Genomic DNA, 20,568 nt, shown 5'->3' with positions numbered 1-20,568 from the left:
GGTTTTTCATGGATGCAATCATATTAGCTGCAAATGGAGTTAATTTTACCTACTCTTTCTAATTTTTATATTTTTAATTACTTTCTTTTTTTCTAACTGTAGTGAATAATATATACAAGACAATATTATATATAATAATAGCTATCCTTATTTTGTTACTGAATTTAATAAGACTGTTTCTAGTGTTTCTACTTTAAGCATGAGAGTGACTTTAATTATGCTAAGAAGGTATACAATTCTCATTTTATTAAAAAAATTTATCAAGAATAACCACTGACTGACTTTCTTGCAGAAATGGAAAAGCTGATCTACAAATTCATATGGAATTGCAAAGGACCCCAAATAGCCAAAACAATATGGGAAAGAAAAACAATATTAGAGAGCTCAAACTCCACTTTTGAAACTCACTACAAATCTACAGTGCCACACTGGCATAAGAATAGACATATAGACCCGTGCAATAATTTTGAGAATGTGGAAATAAACATCTGTGACCATTGATTTTCAACGAGGGTACCAAGAACATGCAATGGGGAAAAAGTCATGTTTTCAACAAATCCTGCTGTGACAACCAGATAACCATAACCTACTTCCCATCTTTATTCAGGGAAAAATGTAAAGTGAGAGAAAAAGAGAACTCAAGAGAAGGCCACAAAGAATTGTAGAATTTGGTAGGCAGAGAGAAAGGAAGCTGGCAAGGGATCTTGAAAATAAGTTGCTAAGGAAGTATGGAAGGTCATGTGAGGAATTCATTTTCCTAGAAAAGGGTGGTTCATGGTGATACAAGATGCTGCTAGGGAATGAAAAGTGTTCATTAGATCAGCAATATGGAGGTCAGCAGTGACTGATAGGAGAACTTTCCATGCAGTAGAAGAAGCAAACAGTGATGGAGACTAGGTAGCAAACTCCTAACTGCTGGCTGGCCACGATGATATAGAGATGGCTACATCTGAAGAGAAATATGGGATCACAGGAGAGATTTTTGAAGATGAGCACTTTGATTACTGGAGGGAGCAATCTATGAAGAGAAGATTACTAAAGTGTGTGTGTGTGAGAGGGAGGGAGGTAGTGCAAGAGAGGAGCTTATTGTTCTGAGAAGGTGTGAGGGATCCAAGTGCAGGTAGAGGGTCTGAGCTGAGGGAGGAGGTGCATTTCTTCAATTAACACGGAAACAGGAGAACAGGCTGTGGATGCCAGCAGCTGATAAAAGTGGGAAGATAAGTGAGTCCCCACCTGGCAGCTTCAATGGGTGTCATCTGCTTGGGAGTGAAGGCTGTGGCAGAGAGGGCAAGAATCAAAGGTTAAAGGAAAGAAGTAGGCAGCCATGGTACTAGATAATCAGGTGACTTGTGCAAATTACCCAAGGATGGATATCCCTCAAATTAATCTGTGCTATCTCCTGGAAAGTTGTTATAATATATATAAACCTGAAATATATAACACACTATAATCAAGAATTAAGGTGCAAACTATAAGCTGTGGCTTTTTAGAAGCTACGAAGTAGTCACTGCCGAGTATGGGAAAGTAGGCTTGTCAGAGAAAGATTGCTGGACAGTTTTAAAAGGCCGGATGAGGTTGATGGTTATCAATATAAACCTTATCTCTTGCTTCAAATCACAAAGTAATAGTCATATGCTCTTAACTGAAAAGGGGGGCTGGATATAAGGTCTTTGAAGACATGCTTAGAGCATTGGTTCTCAAAACTTAGCTTGCCACATGATCCCCTGGAGGGCTTGCTAGAACGCAGATTGCTGGGTCCCACCCTTAGGATTCTGATTGATTAGGTCTAGGTCGGGGTGTAAGAATATATATTTCTAGCAAATTCCAAGGGGATACTGATACTGTTGGTCCAGGAATCACACTCTGAGAACCACTGGACTACAGAAATCATCAGTGGCATTGGCCCTATCACCAAACAGCAGATCAGAGTAACTTTTAAAGTCACATGTGGACTTTTATTGATTGCCTTCCTACTAAGCTCTCACTAATTTCCATTTAGTGCTTCATCCAGTTCTGCAGAAGTACTCTCCACCTCTGGCTCTAGTGATAGAGCTGTGACCAGAGCAAATCAAGAGGTACATATTATCTCTTTGGTCAAGGCATTTGGCTCTGTGGTTGGCATACAACCAAACCCAGTCCATGTCTGCTCAGCATGAATAGTTGAGCTTGGAGACAAATTGCTGCTGGCATCATTTTTGTGACCATGGGAGAGCTCACCTTTAGTTGTAGCCATCCATATCTCTGGACTTTTTCTTTCTGTGAGCCAATAAAGTCATCATATTGTTTTTGTTTGTGATTTTCTATTATTTGCAAACAAAAATATCCTGATTTACAAGCTGACAGCTGATTTACACCTTAAGTACTATGTATCCCAAAACTACTTCCATTAAAAGATAGCTACGGACCTTGGGTACCCCTCTACCTTGTAATATACCATCTTGCAGGATGATATCAATAAACAGTTACTTCAAAAGAAGAGTGATTCCTTACTTGTGGTAAAGGAAAATGAGAAACTCAGTGTATCTTATGTGGTTTTTGCTCCACGCTTTTCTGAATGGTAACTGAAATCTATCAAACAGGAGTCACAAGGCTAAAAAACAAACACTCAAACAAAAAAACCCTCTCAGAGTACTTTGCATAATTACCTTTTATCTGTGAAAGAAGGTTGCATGTGTTTCCTAATGCACAAAAATGATGGGTACTGAATTCTGGTTTTCATTCTCTTATGATCAAAGCAAAAGAAGAAGGCATAAAGATTTGACTTTATAATATCCCATCCTTGATCGGTTGTGACCTTGTAGGTATCTATCAGATTTTTGCTTAGTGCCTTAGTTCTGGTTGCTATGACAGGAACATTAGTCTTCCTCTGTCAGAGGAGTTCATCAAAAGGACATGACCACTGGCTGACCCACAAGCTGACCCAGGCAATCTGAGGCTCTTAACCCTCCCCTGTCCTTAGAATGTATGATCTGCACACCATGTCTGGACAAGGAATTACTTCAAGGATGTAGCCTTGAGGAAGTAAGGTCTTGCTGAGACCACCTAGACTGATATGTGACTGAATCCCATTAAGGCCTCCATAACATTTTTTAAGATTCTTGTGGGCAGTACAGAGATTTACTTGTCTTGCGGTTGCCCAAGACAAGCCTCATAGGTAAGTTCCCTTACTGATTACACCTGCTACCTACCACTCTGGAGTGGCCCGCCTCTTCCTTCAGTCTCTCCTAGCTCTCTGTGTGTAGGGGGCCAGTTTGGAATTTCACCAGAGGAACTACTGAGATTGCAAACCAACATCCTGCTTCCCTACCTGTCACTCAGAATATCATGGCTTACAATCATGTTCTTGGGGATGTTTGCCACAAGCAGTGCTGTTTATAGTTGGGAAAACAACATTAAGTGACTTACCAATGGTAAGAAATGTTAATTTGCTAGTCAGTGACAGATTCGGTATGAAAAATCATGCATGTGTTTGGTATATTTCTTACTTTATTCTTATGTATTTTTATGAAATTTTTAAAGGTGGTTCATTTTCTCTGGTATGACCTCCCTGATTAGAGTTAAACTTCCACAGTAGTTGAGCCTCCTTTTTAAAGTATTTGAAAGACACAATTTCAGATAGTACCTGAAGATTTCATCAGGTATTAATATGTCTAAAAAATAATAAGGAAATTTTCTAAGATTTGTGGCCTGATTTTATCATGCAGGAAGGAATAATATACTTAGCTCATTTGATCTATAATATGGTCTATTTAGGTGATTTAGTGTCTTAAAAGGTGATGATAGACATGTTAAGTTAGAGGAAATGTCTTTGGCTCCAGAGGCCATTAAACGTTAATAAATTTTTAAACAAAAATGATATAAATATATAAATATATATAAATATGCTTGATTTACATAAAAAATTACAGAAAGCAATACTGAAGAAATTGCAATCACACGTAATCCTATCACTTATGCAAAATGAAATCTTACCAATTTTTTAAGCATACTATATTTATAGTAAAGGTCATATATGTATGTATAATAATGTATATTTCACTTAAAATAACAAGCATTTTCCCACTTCACTGAAAAGTCATTGTGACATCACTTAAATTACTACATATTAGGTTGAACCTTATGATATTGCTGATTTTTTTTTTAAGTGGGTTCCACTCCTAGCATGGAGCCCAATGTGGGGCTTCAAGTCATAATCCTGAGATTCAAAACCTGAGCTGAGATCAAGAGTCAGATGCTCAACCAACTGAGCCAAATTGCTGATTTTTTTTTTTATCATATTTGTTAAGAATAGTAACTTCATGTGGTTTAATCTAATGATACTATCACAGTGGTTTTTGAGCATTTTGGATCCCAAACCACAATAATTATATTTTAAATGGTAATCTAGAACATACACACACACACAAATATACACCAGAAAGTCATTATTTCTCTTCTATTAATTTTTTAAACATTTTTTTTAAGATTTTATTTATTTATTTGACAGAGAGATCACAAGTAGGCAGAGAGGCAGGCAGAGAGAGAGGAGGAAGCAGGCTCCCCGCTGAGCAGAGAGCCCGATGCGGGGCTCGATCCCAGGACCCTGGGATCATGACCTGAGCTGAAGGCAGAGGCTTTAACCCACTGAGCCACCCAGGCGCCCCTAAACATTCTTTTTTTTAAATTTTATTTTAGTTTTTCAGTGTTCCAAGATTCATTGTTTATGTATCACACCCAGTGCTCCATAAAATGCGTGCCCTCCTTAATACCCACCACTAGACTCACCCATTCTTGTCATTAATCTCTAAATTAATTTTACCACCTACTAATGATTGTAATTAGAGTTTGAAACACTGCTTTGTCATATGGATATATTGTAATTTACTTAACCATACTTCCTATTGGTGGCTATGTAAGTGAATTAAAATTTTTTTCTTTATTATAAGTGATGCTGTGTAAACATTGTTTTCTGTTTCCCATCATTTTGACTTATTTCCTTAGGAAAGGAGTAGAAATCCTAGGTCCTGGGAACACTGAAATTTCATAGTAATAATGACTACAGTTTGTGGATGTTTGTGGGGCATGTGTTAGGCAATTTCTGCGTGTTATTTGATGTCGGCCTCATGCACCCATAGGGAGTAGGTATTGCTGTCTTTATATTATAAAGAGGTGCTCAAGAAATCAAGTGACCAAGCCAAGGCACAAATCAGTGAGGAGGGAGCTAAAAATCAAACCCAGACCTCTGGACTCAAAGCCCAGGCCTCATTTTGACTAGAATTGAAGCAATGGGCTGTGGCTATACAGAACAGTATGAAATGAACACAGGCCATCTCTTTTCTTGCTACTGTAGGACATAATTGTGGGGTGATGTGTAATAGTAACTCAGAGTGATTTGCACTTCATTTTCCTCCTCATAACACTTGTAGAATATTAGGAATGCCAGGAATTCATAATTCTTGCTATAAAATTACTTCATAAATGAATTAGAAAATAGCCCTAGCTTCTTAAATACAAGTGTGTCAGTATGCAAATATATGTGTGACTCTGAAAGCTTTAAGAAGATCAGCTAAGAAGCCCAAGAGTTACATGTCCAGCAACAGTGAGGCTGACAGAGATCAACTCTCTGAGACTGATGGAATGTTAACCAGTGTCACCAATATTAACTGAGCATTTTCTATGTGCCATGCAATTTTCAAGAGTCTTTAAACCCATCATTTAATCATACAACAATTTTATGAGGTATCATGATTATTTCCAGTTTACATTGAAGAAATTCAAGCACATAGAGAATGAGAAACCTGCCCCAGGCATCAGAGCTAGAAGTGGTAGAATCTAGATTTGAATCCTGTGTCTGACTGACAAGCATGTGTTTTTTTAGATGAGAAGAGATTTCTGGAGCTTCCCTAGAGGCTGGATGTTAATGTTGGAGACTAATTCAGGCCTGGGGCAGGAAGATGTAAGATGAGCCTGGAGCATCTTGTAGTGCCAGAAATTAAGAGTGTGATGAAAAAACACAACGAAAGAGAAGAAACAAGCACAATGATAGGAGTATGTTGAAGGAACACAGCAGTCGACTTAAAAAGCTCCCAGTTGCCAAGCTGTAACAATTTCAGCAACAAAATAAATAGAGGTTTATTGGATTATAATTCAAAAGAAAAAATAAATATCCATTAGTCCATACTGATATAAATGTCTTATTGAAAAAATCCATAAATGGAGAAGAGACAAATATCCCAGGCAGAAGAATTCCAAGTAAATTATGTAAATTATATTCTACTCTCAAGAAGGTGGAACGTAACTCCCCCATCCTAAAGTATGGGCTGTGCATAATAACTGTCTTCCAAAGAGTATTATTTGGAAAGAGGGGAAAAAGAGTAGCTTTACAGAGAGGAATGACCAACCCTACTTCTAATAAGTGACCAAGGTATAAGTCAACAGCCATACTTCTTGTTGATAAAAGGTATTTTAATGGAATTTTAATTCTTTGGCCTTTCTCCCCAGAACATATATCCCTGGGCTAATTATGAGAAAAAAAATCAAGCAAATATGTACAAAGCATCTGACCCATACTCCTCAAAATTGACAAGGTCATCACAAACAAGGAATATTTGAAGAACTGCACATCTGAGAGGAGCCTAAGAAGACCTACTGGCTAAATTTAATATGGTATCCTACATAGGATGGTGGGACAAAGAAAGGACATTAGGTAGCAACTAAGATAATCTGAAGAAAGCATGGACCTTAGTGAATAATGCATCAATATTAGTTCATTACGTGTAGCAAGTATTCCATTTTAATGTATGATATTAATAATAGGGAAACTGGATGTGAGGTATATGAGAACAGTCTGTACTACCTTTGAAATTTTTCTGTGAAAGTAAACCTGTTCTAAAATTAAAAAGAAAAACCATCTTTATTTAAAAAATGAATTAAAAAAAAAAAGAATCTGACCTGTGGTCTGTCAGAGAAAGATATTTACTGTATGCTTTTCTTGTCTGTCCTGTAATAATCTGTTATCCTATATTATAGCATATGCCGTGAAGGATTTAAAAGGTATGTCCTTGGGGCCAACAGGAAGTGGTAAGCGAATGCAGGAGGAGCTGGGTACCCCCATGGCAAGACGAGGCAAGACCTCAGGGAAGGAGTAGGCCAGAATGATGGATGACAAGCAAAAACCAGGACTCATGTGGCCTGGTCATATTTATTTCCTGGGAATCAACAAAAAGGTATGGACAGGGCCTAGGGCAACTGACCAAACTCTGAAACAGTTGGATTATATGAAAATGCGAGAATATATGCTCCACGAAGACAAAGATTTATGTATTTGTTCACTGTTATGTCCCCAGCCAGCACTGTGAAGAGTATTTGGCATGTAGTCATGCTCAGTAGGTATTTGTTAAATGTATAAATGAAATGAGAAGACTTCTGAACCTACCTTTCACTTTCCTTCTAATAGTTCCTTTGAATGGGCACTAGACAAGAAAAACAGAATTATGTGTACAGGTTGTGTAAGTGTGTGTGTGTATGTGTTGAGAGATATGAGAAAGATAAACCCTAATGATTAATAAATGTGATAAAATCAAAATTTTTATACCTATTGGTAACATTGCCTAAATAATTCCCACTGATGTTTGACATCTCAAAAGAAAATAGCTATCTACTTATTTTTTAAAAGATTTTATTTATTTTGAGAGAGAGAGAGTATGCAGGCAGTGGGGTAGGGGAAGGAGAAGGATAAGCAGACTCTGATGTGGGGCTTGATCTCAAGAGGCTGAGATCATGACTTCAGCTGAAATCAAGAGTCAGGTGTTCAACCAACTGAGCCACCAGGGGCCCTGAAAATAGCTATTTAATTTGACTCATCCCTAGAAAGAAAGTTTTCTCATAACCATAAATGATATTTGGCAGGAAAACATTATTTTCTCATCACTATGAATTACAAAGAGATTACTTTTTAGGTTTAGAATGTCTCCAGGCAGTGCCACTCACATTTTATTCAGTATGAATTGGATTGTCAGTGAATGGTGTTTTCTTGAAGCTTTGAACTGTAGCTCTGATGTCAAATCATCAGTCACCTGTAGGAAGCAGGTATAGCTATTCCAGAACTGTTCCAAAGAAAACATTATTTTAAGTCAGCCTCAATAATTTAAGTAAACTTTCAATTTGGGACCTGCTCAGAGGTATGTGTTGCCCTGATGGTGATAATGTTTGGCAGATGGTAATTGTTGAAATGGTGGTAAAGATTCAGAGTTGATCGTGTAACCAACAATCATGTCAGTGATCAGTGATTTTTGTGGATGGAATGGTCTGAATGTGGATTGTGAATGTTGGTGATAATATTCAGTAATCAGATCATAGAATGCCATTTTAAATATCATCTAACAAACATTGTGGCTCAGGTCCTCAGAAGGAGGCAGTCTACTGAAATGGTTAAGAATGGGATTTGGAAAACTATGGCCTGAGGGATCAAATACGGCACATATTTTTTCATAGACAAAATTTTATTGGAACACAGGGATGCTCATATACTTTGGGTATGTTTGTGGCTACCACAGCAGGACTGAGTAGGTACAATAGAGACTGTATGGCCTCCAAAGCCAAAATACTTATATTTGGCTCTGTTTAGAGAAGTTCAATGACCTCTGGTTAAAAGCATAGGAGTTAGAGGCTTAGACAGAGCTGGGGTTCGATCCTGGTTTGTAAACTTTAGTGTGAAACTTATTGGTGCCAATACTTGAAGTGAACTGACATAAAACTATTTCTGATGTATTTCTAATTATCTATCTGTCATCTATCAGTCTATGTATGAGTTATATCATCTGATCTGTCTATATCGTATTAATCAGAGGGCACAAACAACTATACCAATACTTCTAAATCTTAGTGGCTTGGTACCATTTAAGCTTACTTGTCATTCACACACAGTGAGATGGGGAGAGTGCTCTGTTCCTTGCAGTCATTCAGAGATCTAGGCTCCTTCTACTTTGTTGCAGGGCCAACTGAAATACGTGAGCGCTTGGTCCCCACAGATAGGAAGAGAGAGGAAGGAGATGGGGTCATTCCACTCATTTACCATTACCTCATTGGTAAAATCTCAGTCATGGATCCACCTAACTGCCTGAGAGGCTGTGATTATGGCCTATTTGTGAGATCACTAAGTAGAGCACCTGGACATCAGTCATCAGTAGCAGTCCCTGCCATGTTTACCATGTGTCATATTTCACTGCACAAATATTACACATTTGATTATTGCATGCTGCAGGCAATACCAGAGATATTAAATAATATGGAATAGTGTACGTGGGGTATTACCTGTCTAAATCTGCAAGGCTGTGAATGACAGAACTCAGCTGGCTCAAAGGATTTCGGATGAGGGGCTGGGGATCTATGTACACCTCTCAGGCAGGATAACAGTTGCTAAGAGATGCATTCCGGTGCCAGACTGCCTGAGTTTGAATCCTGGCTCTCCTACTTTTTAGCTGTGTGACCTTGGGTAGGTTGCTAAACCTCTCCATGATTCCCTTTCTTCATTTGCTAGAAGTGAGTTAATAATGACCTAAAAATGAGTTAATAGTGGTGCCTATGAAGATGAACTCAGCTGGTACATATAATGTACTCAGCACAATTGCCTGACTCATGAATTCAAATGAGTTCTAAACAAGAGTCAGTTATTATTATGGTATATAGCTAATACTATTTTTAAACACTTATTAGTATTAGTGACTGACACACGGTAAGTGCTTCTTATATGGTGAGATGCAGAATTATCTTTCATAGCATCATAGACAATCATCTAGCCTTTGAATGAATATGTTCAATGATACATTAGTGTTTAACAAGATGACCAATGTTGTTATTAATTGGCTTTGTTAGAAAAATATCTTGTGTAGTAACTGCTATAGGTAACACCTCATAAATATTGAGTGTGTGTTTGGTGCCAGACACTGAGCCAAGCCCTTTACTAACATTAGTACTTTTTCAGTCTTTCATTCCCCTGTGGAGTAGCTTTGCTTGCTGATATTTTACAGAAATGAACACTAAGGCCTAGAGGGTTTAAATTCTCAGCCCGGGGTCTCACAGTCACTAAATGACAACAAAGGGATTGGGCCCAGTCAGAGCTAGACACAGGCACCACCCCACTCCCTTGTTCCCTGGTCCTATTCACTCTGCCCTTTTGAGTTTAAGAAAATTAAGTAGAAAACTTCCTTTTCTCTTTATTGTAGAATCAGAATGGTCTCTGTTATACCTCCTAAGATGCTACTGTTACTCAAAATATGTTCATTGCCTAATCATTTCTGTTTCCTAGAGACTTTCCAGGTAGCTAATCGATTTAGAAAAATAATTATGATAGCCTAGTGTTAAATTTGATTTTGATTTAACATTTATTAATTCAGCCATTAGTTTGCTTTTAAAGGAAAATACATATTACTAACATGCTTATAATATATAGTCATTACAACTAATTTCCCAAATTATAATCAATGTTCATCACAATTACCAACATTTTACATAAATATTGTAATAGCAATGTTATGCCTGTTCCCATATCATTAACACCAGACTAAATTTACATGCTGAAATTGGGTACAATGTGCTATAGGTAATTGATGGAACATTTCTGATACATAAGTAATTTCTAGTAATGGAATCATTAGTATTTTTTACCCTATTCGATTTTTGCAAACTAGCTATGAAAGATTTTATTAGGTGAACTGGGACCATTGACTTCAATGTTATTGCTACACGAAAGCTGTGCTGGAATTAATCTTGTTGCTGAAGTGCTGCAAATGCTAAGACCAGATTATCATGGGGTGATCTGAAACTGCCATCCACAGAAGAAATGTTACAGATGTTACCTGTGATGCTCCCACAGGTCCTCCATTGCTACTGCCACAACCAAGACAAACCCAACTGCCTTTGCCTCTACCATTGCAAGTTTCTTGGTCTACTGGACCTTCTACTCAGTCACTGCTGGCTTCTACTCTTCTCTCCGCCATGCTATTTCTTGGTTTAGTTATAAGAGATATCATGTTGAGCTTCCTGGCCTAGAGTCTTTATTTTAGGTGCACTCAGTCTGCAGGAGTACCTAGTACATGCAAGGAGACACTTTGCTGCTCTGGGAACCCTGCTCCTGGGGCCACTGACTGATAGCCTGGAAGGCAATGCTTTCTTCTCTCATCCTGATTCCTCAATGTCCCTGCTCCTACATAGCCAGCGATGCTCTCTTGGACTTTCCCCCTTTGAAACATGGCAAATTTTGTTGAAAAATAAGTCTATTAACTTAATTTTAATATCTCCTAAGCTCATCTCCTCCTTCTCATCACCAATGCCTCAATTATAGTTTGGGCTTAAGTTAGCTCCTGTTAGGATTCTTGGAATACATAGATGCTAAATAAACTTCTTGTTTCTACTAACATAGTCCTGATCCCATGACTCCCCTGCTGAAAATTCCTTAAGGACTCCTCACCTCGCACAAGAGAATCCAGCCTCCTTATCATCCTGCCTTAAGTGGTCAGGAGCTGGCCTCTGCCTCCTCATCCAGTCTTCCTTTTTGGCCTTTTCCCTTTGTATTCTAACTTTTAGGTGATTTATAAAAGCTTTCTCTTCATTCCCAGGCTCTGCCTCTGACTCACTCTCCCTGCTTTCCATCCTGAGTGCTTACTCTTAACTAGCTTGTGCTTGTCCTTCATATCTTGTCCATCAATTCCATGGGCATGCTTCCTTGATACAGCCCTATCATTACCTTTCCTTATTGATCCCACTCCATCATCTGCCACTTATCATGTCACTCAGTGCAATTTCTGATCACATATAAGATTCCCTTCCTCTACTCCCCCAAAGTAAATCATCTCCAATTACCTTGTTTCCCTTATACATAATACATATTTATGATTCTGTAGCCAATTCCAATGTGTGTGTGTGTGTGTGTGTGTGTGTGTGTGTGTGTGTGTGTGTAATTGCCCCACACAACCAAGCAATTCTCTGACACCAGCTGGGTGTCCTATAATTTAACTCAACTCTGACCTTTTCTACCTGGAGATACAGCCAGATCCTACAGGTTAAGGGCTCAGTCCTACAAGACTGCCCTCCCCTAATTCAGATGCCAATTGCAAGTCCACGTTTTCACCAGTGCTTCTGAATGATGGGGTTGAAAAGATAAACAAAATTGACAAACTCTTAGCTAGACTAAGAACAAAAAGAGAAAAGACTCAATAAGACAACCAGAAGTGAAAGAAGAAACATTGCAACTGGTGCCGTAGAAATCAAAAGAATCCTGAGACTATTATGAACAATTCTACTCCAATGCACTGAATAGCCTAGGAAAAAAGTGGATAAATTTCTAGAAACATACAACTTACCACGACTGAATCATAAAGAAATAGAAAATCTGAACAGACCTGTAATGAGGAGATTGAATCAGTAATCAAAAAATCTCTCAACAAAAAAAGCAGGACCACGTGGCTTCCCTGGTAAATTCTGCCAAACATTTAAGGAACTAATACAATCCTTTTCAAACTCTTCCAAACAATTGCAGAGGAAGGGATATTTCCAAACTCATTTATGAGGTCAGCAGTACCCTGGAACCAACACCAGATGAAGGTATCACAAGGAAAGAAAACTACAGACTAATATTCTTGATAAATATACATCCAAAATCCTCAACAAAACCCCAGAAAATTCTAACAGCCCATTAAAATGATCATACAACATAACCAAGTATCTTTATTCCTTTGATGGAAAGATGGCTCAACATATAAAAATCAATTAATGTGCTATCCCACATTAACAGAGTAAAGAAGAAAAATCACATGATCATCTCAACAGACGCAGAAAAAGCATTTGACAAAGTTGAACTTTTTTTCATGATAAAAACTCTCAACAAACTAAGAATAGAAGGAAAGCATCTTCACATAATGAAAGCCATTTATGACCAGCCCACAGTTAACAACATGCTCAATGATGAAAAACTGAAAGATTTCCCTGTGAAATCAGGAGCAAGGCAGGACGCCCAATATTGCCACTTTTATTCAACAGAGTATTGGAAGTCCTAGCCAGAGAAATTAGGCAAGAAAGATAAATCAGGTGTTATGATATTATATGTAAAAAAATCCTAACAATTATACCAAAAAACTGTTAGAACTAATAAATTCAGTAAAGTTGCAAGATACAAAATCACATACAAAAATTATTGTGTTTCTATACACCAACAATGAATTATCTGAGAAGAAAACTAGGAAACTGATCCCATTTACAATAGCACCAAAAAGAGTAGAATAAAAAAATGGGAATAAATTTAACTAAGGAGGTGAAAAGCTTGAGTACTAAAAACTGCAAAACACTGATGAAAGAAATTAAAGAAGACACAAACAATGGTAAGTTCATGAGTTGGAAGGATTAATATTGTTAAAATATTCATAGTACCCAAAGCTATCTGCAGATTCACTACAACCTTATCAAAATCCCAAGTGGTATTTTCTACAGGTAGAAAAAAATTCATATGGGACCACAAAAGACCACAAACATTCAAATCAATACTTAAGAAAGAACAGGGCTAGAGGCATCCTGATTCCTGATTTCAAAGTATATTACAAAGTTATAGAATCCAAACACTGTGGTACTGGCATAGAGACAGACATCAAGACCAATGGTACAAAATAGGAAGCTTAGAAGTAAATCCATACATATATGGTCAAATGATCTTTGACAAGGATGTCAAGAATACACAATGGGAAAGGGAAGGGATAGTCTCTTCAACAAATTGTATTAGGAAAACTGGATAACCACACCCAAAAGATTGAAATTCCATCCTAACCTTATCCCGTATACAATTATCAATTCAACATAGATTAAAACTTAAACATAAGACCTGAAACCATAAAGCTCCTAAAAGTAAACCTGAGGGGTAAACTTCATGGTATTGGTCTTGGCAATGATTTCATGATATGATTCCAAAAGCAGAGGCAACAAAGAGTAAATAAACAAGTGCTAAATTAAAAACCTTCTGAGCAACAAAGGATATAATCAGTGGAGTGAAAAAGCAACCTACAAAATGGGAAGAAATATTTGGAAACCATGTATCTGATAAAGGGCTATCTCCAAAATATATAAGAAAGTCCTTCATCTCAATAGTAAATATCTAACAACCCAATTAAAACATAAGCTGAGGACTTGAATGTGCATGACTCTGAATATATCCAAATGGCCACCAGGTATATGAAAAAAATGCTCAACATCCCCAGTCATCAGGGAAATACAAATAAAAACCACAATAAGATAGCACCTCAACCCATCAGGATGGCTATTATCCAACAAATGAAAGATAAGAAGTGTTGACGATGTGAGTAAATTGGAACAATTGCACACTGTTGGTGGGAATCATAGCTGTGCAGCCACTATATGGAGAACAGTAGGGAGCTTCCTCAAATAATTAAAAAAAAAATACAATGTGATTCGGTAATCCCACTTCTGGATATTTATCCAGAGGTATTGAAATCAAGATCTCAAAGAGATATTAGACTTCCATATTCATTATAGCTCTGTTCACAACATCTAAGGTGTGGAAACAGCATAAATATCCAGAGACGAATGAATGGATAAAGAAAATGTGGTTTACACACACAATGGAATATACTATTTATTTTTAAAAAGAAAAAAAAATATGTGCAATATGCAGCAACATGAATGAAACTGAGGGCATACTGAGCCATCACAGAGAGACACATACCGCGTGATTCCACCGACAGGAATTATCTAAATAATCAAAATCCTAGAGTTCAGTTGCGGCTGGAGCAGGGGGTATGAGCAGTGACCCATGAGCATAAAGTTTCAGTTAAGGAAAAGGAATAAACTCTAGGGATGTGCTGTACAGCATTGTACTTATAGTCAACAACATTGTAATAACACACAATTCTGTTAAGGTAGCTCTCATGCTCAGTGATCTATAATAATAACAGCAGCAATAATAATAAGAATAAAAGTCTCAAAAAGAAAAAAAAAAGTTATCAAACTACCAACTCAGATTTTCCTTGTAAATAGTCTAAATCTCTTCCCATGTGTCTAAAGTCAAATCATATATTAAAAAATGGTTTAAGACTCACCTCAAAACTCACAGCTCCATTGTGGTCTGTATCAAACGCATTAAACAGAAAGTGTGCGTACGTTGTCGAGTCTGAAATGTTGGAAAGGGAGCATTATTAAAGCAGCATTTCTTTTCTTTTCTTTTCTTTCCTTCCTTCCTTCCTTCCTTCCTGTCTTCCTTCCTGTCTGTCTGTCTTTCTTTCTTCCTTTCTTTCTTTCTTTTTCTTTTTTTCTCTTTCTTTTAATTTATTTGACAGGGAGAGACACAGCGAGAGAGGAAATACAAGCAGGGGGAGTGGGAGAGGGAGAAGCAGGCTTCCCGCTAAGCAGAGACCCTGATGCAGGGCTCAATCCCGGGACCCTGGGATCATGACCTGAGCCAAAGGCAGAACTTAACAATTGAGCCACCTAGGCACCCCTAAAGCAGCATTTCAATATCCTACTGAAGACTGGCACAGCACACCGAAGCCTCCTCTTATTTAGGAAAATTTACTCCATCTCCTGTACTTGTGCTTTCTTCCTGGCTGTGCACCTTCATTCTGGAGAGGATTGTAATTTGAGATTCCTGAGAGTGAGCTCCTCACACAGAGGCCATTGATGATACACATTCTCTGTAAGGTTGTGGCTAGAAATGCTCTGAGCACCTGGGTGTCTTGGGTGGTGTTTCTGGTGCTGAGATGAGTAATTGTACCATAGGTGGGCGTGAGGAATAAGTGAGACGCATGTGGAAATTGTTTGGTGCTTGGCAGGGGCTATCTCTACAAGTAAAGTAATAAAAATACTAAGAGAGAGGGGTGCCTGGGTGGCTCAGTCGTTTGAGCATCTGACTCCTGATTTCGGCTCCCGTGGTGATCTCAGGGTCAAGCACCCAGGTGTGCTTGGAACTCATCGGGGAGTCTGCTTGAGGTTCTCTCAGTCTCCCCCTCCCCCTACCCTTCCCCTGCTCTCTTGCTCTCTCCAATAAATAAATTAATTAAAAACAATACTAATAGTGAGACACACATGAATTGGCATTTTTAGTTTTGTGCTTATGAATGTGTTTGTCATTTTTACAACTCAGATAAAGCTAGGGACTCAGAGAGCTTAGGAAACTTGCCCAGAGTGACACAGTCAATTAGGAGTAAAGCAGGATGAAACGGAGTCCTTCTGACTGGAAAATCAGGCTAGCCCACAGCCAGTGAAGTGGCCTGATGAACTGAGGACAGGAGTGACTTGGGAAGTTTCTGTGGCCATGGTAGGAGTGTGGGGTCCTGAGGGCCCCTGGGCCTTGGGTGGGATTCACGGCTTGGGTAACCGTGGGCATTTTGGGACAGGGCTCCGTCCCTAGCACCTCACAATGCTGCCTGATAACTCTGGAGTATATCTGAGATCCAATGCTTCCACTGAGCTTGCTTTTGATGGGTTTTCCCATTTTTCTTCTTCTTCTTTTCTCCGTGGCCTCCCTTCATCTCTGAGCTTTCTACTTTTTCATGTTAAAAGTATATTTTTTCTTTTTTTTTAAGATTTTATTTTATTTTTTTGAGAGAGAAAGAGAGAGATTACAAGTAGGCAGAGAGGCAGACAGAGAGACAGGGGGAGGCATGCTCCCTGCTGAGCAGAGAGCCTGATGCGGGGCTCATTCCCAGGACCCTGAGATCATGACCTGAGCCCAAGGCAGAGGCTCAACCCACTGAGTCACCCAGATACTCCAAAAGTATATTTTTTTCTTGCCGTTTTCTTCTCTCAGTGCAGTTTTCATTTTTCAGTGCTTCTGTTCTTGACCCTTGATCAAATTTACTTGATTATTTTAGATGTTTCATCTCATGGTTTCAGGCTTTTACCTTAACCTTTTTTATATTAGGGGAAAAAAAAATAACCTTTCAGCTCATTGGCTCCAGGCTTTTATCTTTTGTTTAAAATTTCATCTGTTTCTATTTTATAACTTTTAACCTTTACTTTTTATTGGGATTGAACAAAACTTCTTATTCACCTTTTACTTTATAAATTGCCTTTTTAAAGGCTGTCAAGAAACTAAGTCACAGTAGCAGGAGGAGAGGATCGCCCTTCCCAAATAAGAGAGGTCAGAGGTCATAGAAACTTCCCTCCCAGCTCTCAAGCACCCATGGCCCACTTGTGGATGGTTTTTCCTGAATGCTCTACCCCAGTGGTAAATGCTATTGGAGACCATATATTTTATAAGGTAGACTGTACACTCAGTTTCTCAAAATGATGGTGGCATTGTCTTTTACCTCTTTTAAATACACTGTATGAAACCACTTGTTTTTAAACATAGGAGTTATTAACACTGTTGTCTATGAACTAACCAGGGACCACAATTGGGTCTAAATAATATGTCCTGTAATTGTGTCTTGAGTGAATGTCCACACAGTATTGATGAGTTGCAGAAAGAAATACTTTTGACTATAGGTTATTACTAGGGATTTGGTTATAATCGATTTCGTACCGTTCTTGGGAAGTGCCATTACAGAGTTGTCAAGAATCGGCAGCCTGTTTTTATTCACAAAGTTGTTTTGCTCTCAACAGTGCTGTTACACAGACTTCTTGAACTATTTAGTGCCTTATGGTGATAGGAGTTGACAGGCGTTATGTTAAACTTACTTTCCGACGGAGAAAAAAAGAGATTTTGCATATTTTATAATGAGCTTCCATTAAGTAGGTCTCTTGGTATCCTATTTAGACAATCAGGGTACACGCCTTTACCTTAGCAAGCAGGATTTAACATGAATAATGGCTCAGAACAAACAATGTTGGCAATTTTTTTTTAAATTAAAAGAAAATAAGCTAACATGAACATACAGTAATTAGCTTTCTTCTTAAATGGGGTCACTCTTGCTTTAAAGCTTGACACATGGGACAGATCAAGGTTTGCCCTGATGTGATATAGAGGACTCCTTGTTCCTATAAACGTATCTTGGCAAGTCCCCTGGAAGTTAAACCAGTTTTCCAGCCCAGATATAGTGTGCAGACAGCAGTTGTCACTAGTGTAGTGAAGTTGAACTGCCTGGGTTTGAATTTCAGCTCTACCAAACATCAACTTCATGGCTTTGGGAAAGTTGCTTAACCTCTCTGGGACTCAGTTTCCTCATCTACAAAATGATAACACCAGTATGTACTTCATAGGGTCATCCCAAAAAGATTAAATGAGATATTAATATGCAAAGTGCTTAGACAGTCCTAAGCATATATTAAATGTTCAATAAATATTATCTATTATAATTATTGTTTCACAGACAACCACCTTAAAGAAATGTGAGTAATTTTTTTACAGATATAATACATTTCTACCTGAAAAAGTTCCTGTTTTTTTGTGAAATCTCTGTTGTGTGTCTAGGTGTATCTAGATTGGAGTTCTAATTTGATGTCAATTCCTGCACTAAAGACTGGTAGAGGGGTGTCTAGGTGGCTCAGTGGGTTAAAGCCTCTGCCTTAGGCTCAGGTCATGATCTCAGGGTCCTGGGATAGAGCCCCACATCGGGCTCTCTGCTAAGCGGGGAGCCTGCTTCCTCCTCTCTCTCTCTCTGCCTGACTCTCTGCCTACTTGTGATCTCTATCTGTCAAATAAATAAATAAAATCTTAAAAAAAAAAGATTGGTAGGATCATGTCATGAAGTGTTATTGTGACTTCTGCTGGAGTTCAGATTTTTTCTGACAGCGTCTGGAGACTGTGAAAGTTTCTGAAGAAAGGGAGTGAGGTTCTGAGCTTTGACTGAGTGATAGGAAGGAGCTAAGTCCCTGGAAGTCTCTGACTAGACACAGAGGTAGATACATGAAGTAAAGGCGAAGTGTCCACAAAGCATCAATGGTCAGGTTTCATCTGATGGTTTTTTTTTTAGATACTCAATACACATTTACTAAGACAATGAATAACAGGCATCCTGGATTCTAGATTTCATTATAGTTGGGAGCTCAAAAAAGACAAAACTATCTCTCTTCTCTTCACATGACCCGAAAGTCTCCTTTGACCATGTTTCTTTACACACGGCAAAAACAGTTCCTGAGTTTGATATGCTGAGATTGCCTCAGTTTCTTAGAATCTTACTTGTGAAGTAGAAAATTAAATGTAGAACTTTTGTAGTTGGGGAACAACATTTATAGATGCTTAGGACAGGAAGGGATCTTGGATACCATTTAGTTATTTATCTACATTTAACAAAGGTGGAAAATTTTGCAGGTACCTTCAGTGACTTAGCTAAGATTACCTAGTTGGTTAATGATAGAGTTGTTAATGAAATCAAGACATTCCAACACCAGCTCCTAGAAAAAAAAAGAATGTGTAGAGTGGAAAGAATACTGAGGACTCCTTTATTCCACATTTTATAAATGTTGTAAAAGTATTGTTCCACAATTTACAGAGGAACAACCTGAGACCCACAGAAATGCACCATTTGAGTCACCATTTGATGGTGACAATCTATCCACAAACCCAGGACTCAACTTAGTCCAATGACTTTAACCCATTTAATTCCAACCCACATCAATAATACCAACTAACCCTTTGATTGAAAAATCTATCTATATTAATAAATTTCAGAATGTACTTGATTATCATGATCCAGGTCTGTGGATCAATCTGGCTGATTTTTTTCTTCCTACCAAAAATCACTACTCCACTTGAATTCAAGCCCAAGGTACAGAATTAGTTTAATGCATTTGAATATACAATTCAAAACACTGTTGCTCTGGTAAGGCATGTTCATATACACGAATAATAGTTTCTGTTTGATAAGTCCTCTATAAATCACCCTGAAAATCCTCAGAAAAACTGTCCTAGGACAAGAAGGATATTCTATGGCTGGTGTTACTAAAAAAATCTTCATGCCCCTGACCCTGTCCAAGTGCCTCCAGTGCCTTGCACACAGTAATGGTTCCATAGGCATTTGTTGACTTAGTCTTCTGAGTGGAGCTAATTCATCTGTTCCTTCCATAGCTAGCAGGTGCCTCATACAGACAAAGTAGGTGCAGAATCCCTACAACATGAGCAAGAGGAGCCCAGGAAACTGCACTTTTCATAAGCTTTTAAAATGGTCAGTGAACTAACAGTGTACACTCTAAAGCTTCCACTGTATGTGGAGTTGAAAAAGTATTGCCGTAATAATACCAGGAAGGACACCAACCAGCCATTCATTTCCTCTCGGCTGGTTTTCCAGCAGGCATACTTTATCCCTCACAAACCAGACACTTCTGGTCACACCTCTTGTGCTGACATCCAGAACACCAAACAGGTTGTGCTTGGTAAACCATCTGATGAAGCAGTAGAGTAAACGAAGAGCCTGACACGTTACAAATTGCAGGAGGTTCTGTAGAGAAGACATAGTCTTTTCCTACAGGAAATGGGGAGATGTGGCGATTTATGGACCCATCATTGTTTGGGCTCATAATGAGAAACCTGTTGCTTTCAGACCTAAATAAATGGTTCCATAGAAGCGTGAGGATGACCATGACATGAATTTGCCTCTCATCAGAGATTCTGTCCTTCCATAGGACCTATCCCTCTTTCCAGCTGCACTGCAA

The 20,568-nt window shown here is 38.4% G+C and overlaps 1 protein-coding gene across 2 annotated transcripts in view; it reads right to left on the bottom strand.

Moving 5' to 3' along the window:
• The window catches only part of LOC111149101 (potassium voltage-gated channel interacting protein 4), a 1,200,286-nt gene that overhangs the window by 8,782 nt on the left and 1,170,936 nt on the right, over positions 1–20,568 (bottom strand). For both annotated transcript variants that reach the window (XM_022506024.1, XM_022506025.1), the window contains one exon: positions 15,078–15,148. In XM_022506024.1, coding sequence (XP_022361732.1) covers positions 15,078–15,148 — 71 coding nt within the window. The remainder of the gene's footprint in view (positions 1–15,077; positions 15,149–20,568) is intronic.

This window comes from Enhydra lutris, unplaced genomic scaffold (assembly GCF_002288905.1).
Source record: "Enhydra lutris kenyoni isolate GAN:26980312 unplaced genomic scaffold, ASM228890v2 scaffoldscaffold21, whole genome shotgun sequence".
Taxonomy (NCBI): domain Eukaryota; kingdom Metazoa; phylum Chordata; class Mammalia; order Carnivora; family Mustelidae; genus Enhydra; species Enhydra lutris.
Note: the sequence above shows the minus strand (reverse complement) of the source record. Positions and strands in the feature narration are given on the sequence as shown.